General features: G+C 38.2%; 1 protein-coding gene across 1 annotated transcript in view; it reads left to right on the top strand.

Moving 5' to 3' along the window:
* Positions 1-13,749, top strand: part of LOC125674351 (tRNA wybutosine-synthesizing protein 4-like) — a 35,880-nt gene extending 22,131 nt beyond the window's left edge. Inside the window, exons 10-16 of the mRNA XM_056159579.1 lie at positions 72-255; positions 1,105-1,353; positions 4,766-5,518; positions 5,823-5,920; positions 10,748-10,923; positions 12,033-12,162; positions 13,453-13,749. Coding sequence (XP_056015554.1) covers positions 72-255; positions 1,105-1,353; positions 4,766-5,518; positions 5,823-5,920; positions 10,748-10,923; positions 12,033-12,162; positions 13,453-13,620 — 1,758 coding nt within the window. The 3' untranslated portion in view covers positions 13,621-13,749. The remainder of the gene's footprint in view (positions 1-71; positions 256-1,104; positions 1,354-4,765; positions 5,519-5,822; positions 5,921-10,747; positions 10,924-12,032; positions 12,163-13,452) is intronic.
* Positions 13,750-13,931: the final 182 nt, after the last annotated feature.

The raw sequence follows: 13,931 nt of genomic DNA, 5'->3' as shown, positions 1-13,931 counted from the left end.
CGGTAATATGATTGCTTTAATTCAGGGTTGGAGTCGCAGTGACAATCGGTAATATGATTGCTTTTATTCAGGGTTGGAGTCGCAGTGAGGCAGCAGACATGAACCACTTCTATGCGGAGTTGGTACCGCCTGATGAGCAGCACCGCGTGGAGTCACTGGAGCCGTTTGATGAGTACGAGGAGTGGCACCTGAAATGTAACCACTACATGGTGGTGAACGCCACCAACTCCGACAGCTTCCCTTCTCTGTTGCCAGGTAAGTCCCACAACTCCGACAGCTTCCCTTCTCTGTTACCAGGTAAGTCCCACAACTCCGACAGCTTCCCTTCTCTGTTGCCAGGTAAGTCCCACAACTCCGACAGCTTCCCTTCTCTGTTGCCAGGTAAGTCCCACAACTCCGACAGCTTCCCTTCTCTGTTGCCAGGTAAATGATTTCTTATGTTTCCTTCTTAAACGGTTTCTTCACAAATAGTCGTTTGATAAGTACACGTTTTTGAATCGACTTTTTCTCTATGGATTACTGTTCATGGAATTCAAAGCCGTGAGGAATAAGTAAGATTTGTTGAAAATAAAAAAATTCTTTCAACTTAACCCATCCACAAATATTGACGTTCCTATGGAACACTTTGATATTTACATGAAAAGGCAGACTTGTTCTTACTTCCATACCAGTAAACTCTGTGTGATGTAGTCTGTGTGTTTGAATAAACATCAGTCAGCAAGATAAAGTCTGTATTATGATAAAAAGTCATCAAACTTGCTTCTAGTGATTCATGCATTGTTTGAGAAAAAAAAAAGAAATCTATTTCGATTGGGGTTTACATACTGATATAGTGATACATGCAGATAGGTTAGAGAATTTAGACTTAACACGAGGAGAAGTGTTCTTCTTTAAACTCGATTATCTCAATCCAGACTTCACACGAGGAGAAGTGTTCTTCTGTAAACTGGATTATCCCCTAGATGACATTCTGTAAACTCGATTATTTCCTAGATGACATTCTGTAAACTGGATTATCACCTAGATGACTTTCTGTAAACTGGATTATCTCCTAGATGACACTTTGTAAACTCGATTATCGATTATGACATTGTGATTTTACAGAAATCCTAACATCACAGGACACTGACATCAAAGACTGTATCACTGTGGAAGGAGGGACCGTCTCAAACCCCATATGGAGATTTGGACATAGCAGTGTGTTGCTAAGTGATGGTCACTCACTGGTCAGTTTTGGAGGCTTTGGGGAGGAGCTTGGTAAACACTGCAGGATACTGGATCTGACCATCACGGACATCAGGACATTGCAGTCCTACACAGTACCAGTCAAGGTCAATCCGAGGGAAGTTCAAGGTCACTACTTGATAATACTTTATACTAGCATCTGTTTGTGCTTTAAGCAATTATTTGTTACAGACACCGTATGTACACTATTGAACTATAAATAGATATTTCAGCTGAAAATCCTTGCTTGTCGTATGATTTGTTGGATTAAATTTCTGAGGGTTTGGTAGAGGAAGACAACAGAGAAAGGTCACAATAAGCTAACCTTGTATTTCCTTTACCGTCTGTGGACATTTAATTATTGAGAATTTGTTGAAGCACTATAACAACTGACCACTATAAAATGATATATCAGATAATCACACTTTATGCATCAATCTCCAGTCACGTGCATGTAGCAATGTCACCATTGTTGTCCCCCCCCCCCCTTCTGACGCATGGCTTATTTTTCGTGTTATTATCACCACCACCCCCCCCCCCCTTCTGACGTATGGCTTAATTTTCGTGTTATTATCACACACCCCCCCCCCCCTTCTGACGTATGGCTTATTTTTCGTGTTATTATCACCCCCCCTCCTGACGCATGGCTTATTTTTCGTGTTATTATCACATAAGTTCATTACCTGTAGCTGCCTCTAGATCAAATTCTTTAGCTGGTCACTTTCCTGTGGAGGTGAACGGTAATGGAAATGCAAAAATTGAACCAATGAATTGACCTCGTGTACCGAACGATACCCCCCTCCTACCCACCCCCTTATGATTTTAAGTCTTTGGCAGAATTGCTTATCTTGCTAACCAGGGGCCAGTTTCACAAAACTAACTTACGACTAAGATGTAACTTAAGACATAAATTTTTCCTAAGTTCATTCCTTATCCGTTTCACAAAAAGTGTCGTATCTTAGGATTTTCATAAGTTCTTTCGTAGCTTTACGACAGGTAAGTAGGTGTCTTAAGTTCAAACTAAATATGACGGCGGCCTTTATTTTGCTGTGTCGTCGTCAACTTAGACGAGAAAGGCAGTTCAGAGATAGAAACAATCCTTTAGATTATATGAACGACATGGAGATTGTTTCAAAATTTAAACTACCACTTCATTTGATCATTGACTTATGCCAAATGATGGAAAACAATTTGAAAATACACACTCGTAGGTCCCAATCATTGCCAACATCGTTAAAAGTCATGGCTGCCCTCAGGTTTTATGCCACGGGGAATTTCCAGTTGGTGACTGCTGATCTCCACGGCATCAGTAAGTCCAACGTTTCCAGAATAGTTAGAGATGTTTCTTCTTTACTTTCAAACATGAGGCCTAACTACATCAAGATGCCTAAAGGAGATGCAGAGGGTTTAGTGGAACTTGAAGGTTCCTTATCGAAATCCCAGAAACGCACATGTTTCCAATTATATCTTGGATTTTGTCCTCTATTGGAGTGATTTCTACTTCTCTGGGCAGGGGGTCACCGCCAGTTTTTCGCTGTTCTCGTCTATTTAACGCCATCTCCCTTTTCGTATCGCTCGTTAAGCAGCTCCATTTCTTTTTTAGCTCATCAACTGTCCTTTCTTGGGAGTTTATTAACTGCGTTTACCTTTGCTGTAATTTCTTCCCATTGTCTTTTTTTAGCTGAATTTGTCACTGGAGTACTGTTTGGATATAACACATCTTTTCTTTTTTCTAACTCCTCAGTTAAGATTTATATTTCTGCCATTGAGATACTAGGATTTCTTTTTGACTGCGATATGTTTACATTTCGAGCACGGCATGGGTTGTGTGGCTCGATTTATTCGTTGAATTGGATAGCGAATTGAACACTAAAATCATTGAAACATGACAGACCGTCAATTATTGGAAATGTGTTGAATTTCTACATGTAGTTGCAATATCGGGCTGAAACAGGTGACAACCCTCCCCCCCCTCCCCCTCTCTGAAACTATGTACCAATGTCAAACTTAATTGCTTGTAGTGTGTATCTAATAAGGTTTTCTATCAATTATAATTTTTTAATGATTAATTTACACAAGCCATTTATTCACTACCGGTATTTAAACTGTGAATGCAAAATCTGAAAACACTGATCACCTGTTTTGATATACACATATTTAAGATATATCTTAGGAAAAGAGATTTCTTATGAACGTTTCGTGAAACAGTTGTGGATATTCTTAGGAAATTCGTAAGTTAGAACTTAAGAATATCTTACGACATATCTTAAGATATATCTTAGGAAAGTTTCATGAAACTGGACCCAGGAATTTTTATACAAATGTGAAGGCATCTTTTTTTATCCATTTGCCTCCACCCTTTCACTTTCGCAAACGATGAAAAGTCTAGGATACTTACAATAATATTTTGAAATTGGAAACTTTCTATTAATTTTTTTTAATTTATCAGTCAAAAATTCAGTTTTAGTTGATGCTAATCTGAAGAAGAAAGTATTGAACTCCTGCTGGACCCAAACTCACGACCTAGAGATCAGCAGTCCACACATTAACCGACTGAGCTACCCATCCAAGCAATCAAATTTAACATTAACCGACTGACCTACCCAGCCAAGCAATCAAATTTAACATTAACCGACTACCCAGCCAATCAATCAAATTTAACATTAACCGACTACCCAGCCAAGCAATCAAATTTAACATTAACCGACTGAGCTACCCAGCCAAGCAATCAAATTTAACATTAACCGACTGACCTACCCAGCCAAGCAATCAAATTTAACATTAACCGACTGACCTACCCAGCCAAGCAATCAAATTTAACATTAACCAACTACCCAGCCAAGCAATCAGATTTAACATTAACCGACTACCCAGCCAAGCAATCAAATTTAACATTAACCGACTGACCTACCCAGCCAAGCAATCAAATTTAACATTAACCGACTGACCTACCCAGCCAAGCAATCAAATTTAACATGAACCGACTACCCAGCCAAGCAATCAAATTTAACATTAACCGACTGACCTACCCAGCCAAGCAATCAAATTTAACATTAACCGACTGACCTACCCAGCCAAGCAATCAAATTTAACATTAACCAACTACCCAGCCAAGCAATCAGATTTAACATTAACCGACTACCCAGCCAAGCAATCAAATTTAACATTAACCGACTGACCTACCCAGCCAAGCAATCAAATTTAACATTAACCGACTGACCTACCCAGCCAAGCAATCAAATTTAACATGAACCGACTACCCAGCCAAGCAATCAAATTTAACATTAACCGACTGAGCTACCCAGCCAAGCAATCAAATTTAACATTAACCGACTACCCAGCCAAGCAATCAAATTTAACATTAACCAACTGACCTACCCAGCCAAGCAATCAAATTTAAAAGGAATACACAAATATTGCTGATATTTATATTTTCTTTCCTTCTTAAAAGGAAGTCAGCCATTAGGCTGATGTGGTATATCTCCTTAAAGAAATACATTTTCAGTAATTTACAAGTTTGATGTGTTCAAATCTTTTTCAGTAAGCAGAATGCATGATCAGAGCGTCTTACTGAGGGATGGATCCGTGATTCTGATGGGAGGAAGAATATCCCCTATTCACTTGTGTAACCAGGTTCTGAGAATTGAATTTACCCCAGCTAGAGGTAGTCAAGCGGAGTCGACTGTGATCACCCCAGCTAGAGGTAGTCAAGCGGAGTCGACTGTATTGTGTACAAATTGTGGGAACACCACAAATTCTGTTTGTGATCACAAGGAGAATGTCTGCCCTGAGGAGTATGTTCTGTTGGAGGGGAATCATTCTGAAGTGTGTGACAGTGAGCAGAAGACGATGAACAAGAGCAGAAGACAGGAAGCCAGGACCCCATCAGTGTGTAATCAATCCAATTCATCAGGCAATAACTGTGAAAGACCGGGCAATAATCACAATGGGGAGGGCAATAACTGTGAAAGACCGGGTGATAATCACAATGGGGAGGGCAATAACTGTGAAGAAGAGTTTAGAAGACCTGAAGTGAATTGTGTTCAGTTAAATTCAGATAGTGTTAGACCTGATGATATAAATAGAAGTGCAGATCTTGTGGAGAAGTTAAGTAGTGAGGGTGTCTATAAATATAACTCTGACAGTGATGGGAAAGTCGAGAAGAAAAGTGGAAAATCCAGCACTGAGGAGGATTTCCACGGGTACTCGGGAGTCCGAATCCAGGAAGTGTCGCCCTCTGGTGACGTGGTATCTCCCCGCTGGAGACATTCTGCTGTGCTGATAGAACACCATGGTAGGGATGAATGGCTGTTGTTTCGGCTGTAATGGTTGGCTGGCTCTCATTCAGCGTTGTAAAAAGTTTGCTATCAGTGTAGACTCCTTACCAGACATGAGTAATTGTTATGGATGTTAATCCTTACGAAGTTTTTTGTGAAATCAAATTTCTCTCATAAAGATTTTGAATTCGTATTAAAGTCGTTCATAGCAATTTCATTCTGAATTGAGATTTTGTCGAATTGAGTACTTCTGTATTACAAGGAAATAGTAGTCTACATACTGAATATGGAGTAAATTTTCCCATCATGTTCTCTGTTTAGGTCGCGACCTTCTGTTTTTACATGGAGGCAGAACGGATAAAAAGCTGGCATTGGATGACAGTTACTTACTGGACACGGAGTCTTTCACTTGGACAGAGGTATGTCAACTTCCAATGGAGGTCCTTGTCTGGTCCATCGTTGATAATTGCACCTCAGCTGGTACCTCTAAACTCATGACAAGCCACCACACCTCAGCTGTCACCTCTATACTCATAACAAGTCACCTCACCTCAGCTGTCACCTCTATACTCATAACAAGTCACCTCACCTCAGCTGTCACCTCTATACTCATAACAAGTCACCACACATCAGCTGTCACCTCTATACTCATAACAAGTCACCTCAGCTGTCACCTCTATACTCATAACAAGTCACCTCACTTCAGCTGTCACATCTATACTGATACAGTCCCTGAAACATTCTTCTTTCCCACTTGAACGATGAACGCACAGTGAGCGAACGGTGAACGCACGGTGAGCGAACGGTGAACGAACGCAGAGTGAACGGTCAACGCAATTTGGTGAACGATGAGCGAATGCAGAGCGCAAAGTGAACGGTGAGCGAATGCAGAGCGCAAAGTGAACGGTGGATGAACACTGAGCGCACGCTGAACGCAAAATGGTCTATTTACTCGGAATGTTTCGGATTTTTCCCTGGGATTTTACTTATTTCATAATCAAGTAATAAAATACATGTACATGTATATTTCATCAATTAATAAAAAATTAGATAAACCGGTCAGTGTATTTTACAGTTCTGGATTTATTCAATGTAATATATTTTTTACAAGTGCCGAGTATACATCACATGTGTATATTTCATGAAATTATCGCAAATTGTACATCAATACATGCAACAGTCATACACAAACAAAAGCAAATTTCGTATGTACATTGTGTATACCATTACATGTACAGATACATTTATTGCATGGGTATAATATATAAACAATGCATGTGAAAAGGAAAACACTATAGTCTACATGTGTAGTGACATCCAGAATTTACAGGTGTTCATGTATGGCTTCAAACTTTACGAGCTCGATCGTTTGGGATACCTGTAATTAACAAACACACCAGAAAGGAGTCAAGATGAATGCAGTAAACAAACAATATGGACGGTATACCCTGTGTCAACACCTTAACACTCCTAACAATATTAAATATTCCTAATTAGATTTTGCGTCATACATTTGTCGCAGCTACATCGACCCGAGGAAATAATTCTAGAATTTATGCACATGTAAGTACAAAACTTACTATTTTTATTATTTACGTGACCATAGATTGCAGTCAGATCGTGCAATATTTCTATATAATTATTTGATGTAGATAAATAAACTGTTTATTGTACTGAACTACCCGTAGAATGTTTAAAGGCTAATGCAGAATCGTACAAGATAAACAAATACATCTTTGCATTAAGGACAAGTGTTACAAAAGTTTCAATTTGGCAAGAGTACTAAATATCAGTTTATTGACAATGTCTTTCATTAATATAGGCGTAAAAATAGCTACATCAGTTTGACATTCTGACACGTACATATGGTACAATGTACATTATGTAGCATCATTTGTTTTTATTTTTCAAAGTGGGGGAGGGGGTGACTTGTTTAAAACTCTTGTCAAGCAATGCAAAATAATTATAATAATTTGTGATTTTGCCCGAACTTGTAAATCCTAAATCTTGAACACAGGGGAAGAGGTTTCCATTACCTGAAACTGCCTTATTTTTTGTACTTGGGTTAAATTCATAAAGACAAGCTCTTACATGTATATTCGTCTCTCATTTAGAAGTTTTTCTGGTTTTTTTTAACAAAAGCTCAAATGAACCTTTCGGCATTCACAGTAGATAATCCTGACATTTTGTACTTCAAAATTAAATTTCTGATATAGTAAGAAAGTCTCCTTCCACTCTTACGCACATGTTCAATTTTCATTTTCGCCTTGCTATCAAGATTGGTCCTTTCACTTTGGTGTTTCGAATGACAATGAGAAGACTGAACGATGAACGAACGGTGAGCGCACGCTGAATGCTTTGTAAACGGTGAACGAACAGTGAGCGCACGCTGAACGCAAAACTGTGATTTAAGAGCGCACGGTGAACGCACGCTGAACGAATGGTGAGCGAATGGTGAACGAACGGTGAGCGAACGGAAAAATGGTAAAGTAGAACGTTTCAGGAACTGTAACAAGTCACCACACCTCATTTATCACCTCTATAATCATAACAAGTCACCTCACCTCAGCTGTCACCTCTATACTCATAACAAGTCACCACACATCAGCTGTCACCTCTATAATCATAACAAGCCACCACACCTCAGCTGTCATCTCTACACTCACAAGTCACCTCAGCTGTCACCTCTATACTCATAACAAGTCAACACACATCAGCTGTCACCTCTATAATCATAACAAGTCACCACACCTCAGCTGTCACCTCTATACTCATAAAAAGTCACCACACATCAGCTGTCACCTCTATACTCATAACAAGTCACCTCACCTCAGCTGTCACCTCTATACTCATAACAAGTCACCTCAGCTGTCACCTCTGTACTCATAACAAGTCACCTCAGCTGTCACCTCTGTACTCATAACAAGTCACCACACATCAGCTGTCACCTCTATACTCATAACAAGATGCCTCACTTCAGTTGTTGCCTCTATACTCATAACAAGTCACCTCAGCTGTCACCACTATACTCATAACAAGTTACCTCACCTCAGCTGTTACCTCTATACTCTTAACAAGTCACCTCACCTCAGCTGTCACCTCTATACTCATAACAAGTTACCTCAGCTGTCACCTCTATACTCATAACAAGTCACCTCACCTCAGCTGTCACCTCTATACTCACAAGTTACCTCAGCTGTCACCTCTATACTCATAACAAGTCACCTCACCTCAGCTGTCACCTCTATACTCACAAGTTACCTCAGCTGTCACCTCTATACTCATAACAAGTCACCTCACCTCAGCTGTCACCTCTATACTCACAAGTTACCTCAGCTGTCACCTCTATACTCATAACAAGTCACCTCACCTCAGCTGTCACCTCTATACTCACAAGTTACCTCAGCTGTCACCTCTATACTCATAACAAGTCACCTCACCTCAGCTGTCACCTCTATACTTATAACAAGTCACCTCACCTCAGCTGTCACCTCTATACTCATAACAAGTCACCTCACCTCAGCTGTTACCTCTATACTCATAACAAGTCACCTCAGCTGTCACCTCTATACTCATAACAAGTCACCTCAGCTGTCACCTCTATACTCATAACAAGTCAGCTCACCTCAGCTGTCGCCTCTATACTCATAAGAAGTCACCTCAGCTGTCACCTCTATACTCATAACAAGTCACCTCACCTTAGCTGTTACCTCTATACTCATAACAAGTCACCTCACCTCAGCTGTCACCTCTATACTCATAGGAAGTCAGCTCGTATCCATATACTCATGACAAGAATGCTAATGATGGTACCTCATTATTCACGATGTTAAGTATACTAATAGTCAGGTACTTCAATACTCACGATAAATTTACATGAATTTATAAATGTATTCAACTTTTTCATTCGTTGTATTATGTTTAAGAGATTACAAAAATTATATTAAATCAATATTCACAGTCGCATTTGTTATTAAGGTGACTCACTACACCTTGAAAAAGTTTACCAGATCAGCATAAAATGATTTAATTATGAAAGATAGGATGATATGTAATAAGTACATTATTCCAAAAAGACCAGTAAAAAAAATGCAGTTTTGGAGAAAAAAACCCATGATTTTCAGAACTTTATTTCTAAAAAAAATTTATTAATATGAACAAAGGACGTTGTTAGATTTGATCTTGGGATCTGCGGTTCGCTAACCTGATACATGTACCTTATCCACTCAAGTAAGGAGTTAGTCCGATAGTGATTAAGACCGGATATATACCATTACAAAAATCTGGAATAAACATAGAGCTCAAAATGCACAAACAATTTCATGTATCATACTAGTACAACATTGTATTGGAGGTGTGTTAAGAGTTTTGTCTATGTCTGCATACTAAAGCCATTAAAAAATAATCAGTGACATTTACTCAGCCTTAAATGACGGTTTAGAACGATCATGGGTATAAGCTTTCTTGTAAAGACTACAATCAGATCCGGACTGATAGGTTTATTTATGGGTATAAGCTTTCTTGTAAAGACTACAATCAGATCCGGACTGATAGGTTTATTTATGGGTATAAGCTTTCTTGTAAAGACTACAATCAGATCCGGACTGATAGGTTTATTGTAGTTATCCTGAATGGATCCTTATTATGGGATAACTTTTAACACTATTCACAACAGATCTGTTTGATTAATAATTATAGGTTATAGACTTTGTATGGGAAAATATGACGACCGAGTTTTTTGGCGCGTAGACGAACCGAGCTTGCGAGGTCCGTTCGCGACAAAAACGAGGTCGTCATATTTCCCATACAAAGCCAATAACCTTTTTATTATATACTTTCAATTTCATTTAGAAACTAACAATAATTTTATTTTTAACAATAACTTTATCGGTTTAACTGAGTAAAAGATGAAAAACACGAAAAATTTGAAAATTAACGGCGTAGAAATTTGATTGTGACGTAATGTTTGCGGGCCGGAATGTTTCCGGGCATATATCGTGTGATATATGCCCGCAAACTTTTAAAGAAAAAAGAAGAGATGAAATTGAAAGTATATAATAATTTATACTAATTTATGTACAGAAATTAATTAACCAAATGTCACATTCTCTTACATGTAATTGTTACACAGACTGGCCATCTCGATCAAACATACAAAAACAACCAGTGTGGTTGATTTATTTCTCAAGTGTAAAAAGTACTAGATTACCTCCCTATGAACAAAACACTGGTAATCTTGTTTTCAGATTGAAGACAAAAGTCCGGGAAAGAGACAGTCCCACACTGCCTCAGTATGGAGAGGTTATGTGATCATTGCAGGGGGGATGGACCAGGAACTTCGACCTTTGAACTCGGTCTACACATTCAGTATTCAGACACAACAATACACAGAAATACAGATGCAGGGGAACCTGCTGCCGAGGTGAGAGAGATTCATTAATATTCATGAGGAAGTTATTATTACCGAGATAAGAAATTCTGCTTTAAAGGGACTGGTTCACGATTTTTGATAAAAACATTTTTGATGTTAAACATTAGAAATATAGCTCATTTAATGTTGACAGCCAAAATTTTGACCTTCTGAATGCAAGAATAAAAGTAATATTTTAGCCTTAAATATGTGTTATATAAACAAAGACTCTAGTTTTTTTATGTAAACAAACAAACAAGTGAAATATTGATTTTGTAATATAATGCATCTTAATTTTGCATAGTCACAAATTTTAACTTTTAGATGACACATTTACCCCAAAAATGCTTGAAATGTGAAGATACATGCAAGGTGAAGATAACGAACAGTGATCAATCTCATAACTCCTACAAGCAATACAAAATAGATACATGTATAATAATACTTAGATCGATATCCATTTCTTTTGAAAATTACGTAAACAATAACATACCGCAATCTTTGTTTACAAAACAAATAATAAACTATCTAAATTGAGCTTCTGTGATGATGTATCACCTTAATTTTCATGTGAAATCTTTCAAACACATTAGACAGTAGATTTTGATCAATAAAAGTGAAACACAAAATTGTGGGTAAAATCGTGAATCAGTCCCTTTAAAGAGATTTCTAATTGATTTTATTTCACTGTGCTGAAATCTCAACTTGTTTCATGCCAATTGTTAGGCTGCATATTATTCTTTACACGCTGATTTTGACTGCAGATTACTTTATTTGCCTTATCACGATATACATGTATAGGGCTCACTGCGGGTGTGACCGGTCAACAGGGGATGCTTACTCCTCCTAGGCACCTGATCCTACCTCTGGTGTGTCCAGGGGTCCGTGTTTGTCAAATTCTCTATTTCTATTGTTTATAGGAATTAAAATACTTTAAGAATAAGTGGTTGGGACTTCTAAATCACTCTGACATATCCACGATATTCGAAATACCAAAGTTCAACTGCCTCTATCTATGATAGTGTTGTTTGTGATATTTTTGTGTTTGAAACAGTGTGCCGGGAAAATACTCCAAACGGGCAATTTCTGGTATACTATAGTTTTACTTGTTTTTTTTTAAGGTACTCCCACACAGCCCATGTGATATCTGACCACCTGATCCTGGTAGGAGGAGTCAATGTCAATCATTCTGTTCCAGGCGTGGCATTTGTTGATATTGACAACCAGAGGGCTACAGAATTTGAAATTCCAGTATGTATCTTGAATTTAGTTTAACATTGTTGTTGTTGTTGACCTTACGAAGTTCTGGGGGGTGTATAGGAATCACTCTGTCTGTCTGTCCGTCTGTCTGTCTGTGCAGATTCGTGTCCGGGCCATAACTTCTTTGTTCTTTGACTTAGGCATACCATATTTGGCACACAGGTAGATCACCATGAGAAGATGTGTCGAGTACCTTCATGACCTCTATATGACCTTGACCCTTGACCTCAAGGTCAAAATTAAAGGTTTTTTTAACAATGGATTCGTGTCCGGGCCATAACTTCTTTGTTCTTTGACATAGGCATACCATATTTGACACATGAGTGTATCACCGTGAAATGATGTGTCATGTACCTTCATGACCTTCATATGACCTTGACCTCAAGGTCAAAATTAAGGTTTTTACAAGGGATTCGTGTCAGGGCCATGTCTTATTTGTTTTTTGACATAGGCATATCATATTTGACACATGAGTGTATCACCATGATACGATGTGCTGAGTACCTTCATGACATCTATATGACCTTGAACTTTGACCTCAAGGTCAAAATTGATTATAGGGTTTTGACATAGTCATACCATAAGACATGGGTATATCACCATGAGACTATTTGTCATGTACATTCATGACCTCTCTATGACCTTGACCTTTGATTTCAAGGTCAAAATTATAGGTTTATGCCATGGATTTGTGTTCGGACTATATCTTCCATTTTCTTCTACGAAGACCTACCATATTTTGACACTCAGGAAAGAGGTAATTTACACCTATTAACAACACCCTTTGGGAGATTGGAGTAAGCGGGGGGTATTAGTGAGCATTGCTCACAGTACATCTTGTTTGTACTATTATATTCCATGTGGAGCCTTCAGTGAAATAAAAAAAATCAAGTTTTGGAAAATATTGTGTCAGAAGATTTTAATGCAGTAGATATAAATTTCTCTAGTCAATCACTGTATTTGAATATCATGCATCACAAAATGAAGATGCCTTCTGACTTCTAAAACCTAAAGTAGAAATGAGATTCAGTTTCCATGGTATCTTGAATTGGAGTTGTCTTTTGGATGGTGCTGTATATAAAGGTCCAAGAAATTTGAGGAAACACCAGATGATACATTGGTTATTTCGGGTGGGTTTTTTTTGTGTTTTTGTTTTGGTGATATCTGTAATTGTCTGATGTTTTCAGTAATTCCATTGACAGCTGTGTACAGAAATTTGTAGGATATTCAGATTCATGGTTTAGCACATTAACTTCCATAGTATTATTTTCCTTGTTTCAGATTGAGTACGGACAACAGCTTTTCATGTTACACAAACACACCAGTAGTTACCTTGGAAACAACAGAATCCTGGTGATTGGTGGAGGAGGGAATTGCTTTTCATTCGGAACTCATCTGAATTATTCTCCACTTGAGATCGATATCAGCAGATGCTGGGAAAAGTGTTGACGAGAACTGTAGAATGCATTCTCATGTACGAAATTTTATTGTATTTAATGCTTTCTGCCCTTGATGAATTATGTATTTATTTAAGAAATGAAGACTATGATTTATTTGAATAAAATATATGATTACTAATGTGCGTGTTAATATCTATATGCAGGATGCTAAAGCAGAGATGAGAAATTTTAAAGGCATAATTAGCTCACCTGAGCCAGAGTCTCAGGTGAACTTTTCTGAAAACTTTCCATTGTCTGTCATTGGCATTGTTGTAAACTTTTCACATTTTCATCTCCTTCTGCTGAACCGCTGGGCCAATT

The sequence above is a fragment of the Ostrea edulis genome, chromosome 3 (assembly GCF_947568905.1).
Source record: "Ostrea edulis chromosome 3, xbOstEdul1.1, whole genome shotgun sequence".
Classification (NCBI taxonomy): domain Eukaryota; kingdom Metazoa; phylum Mollusca; class Bivalvia; order Ostreida; family Ostreidae; genus Ostrea; species Ostrea edulis.
This window is presented reverse-complemented; position numbering and strand designations above follow the sequence as displayed.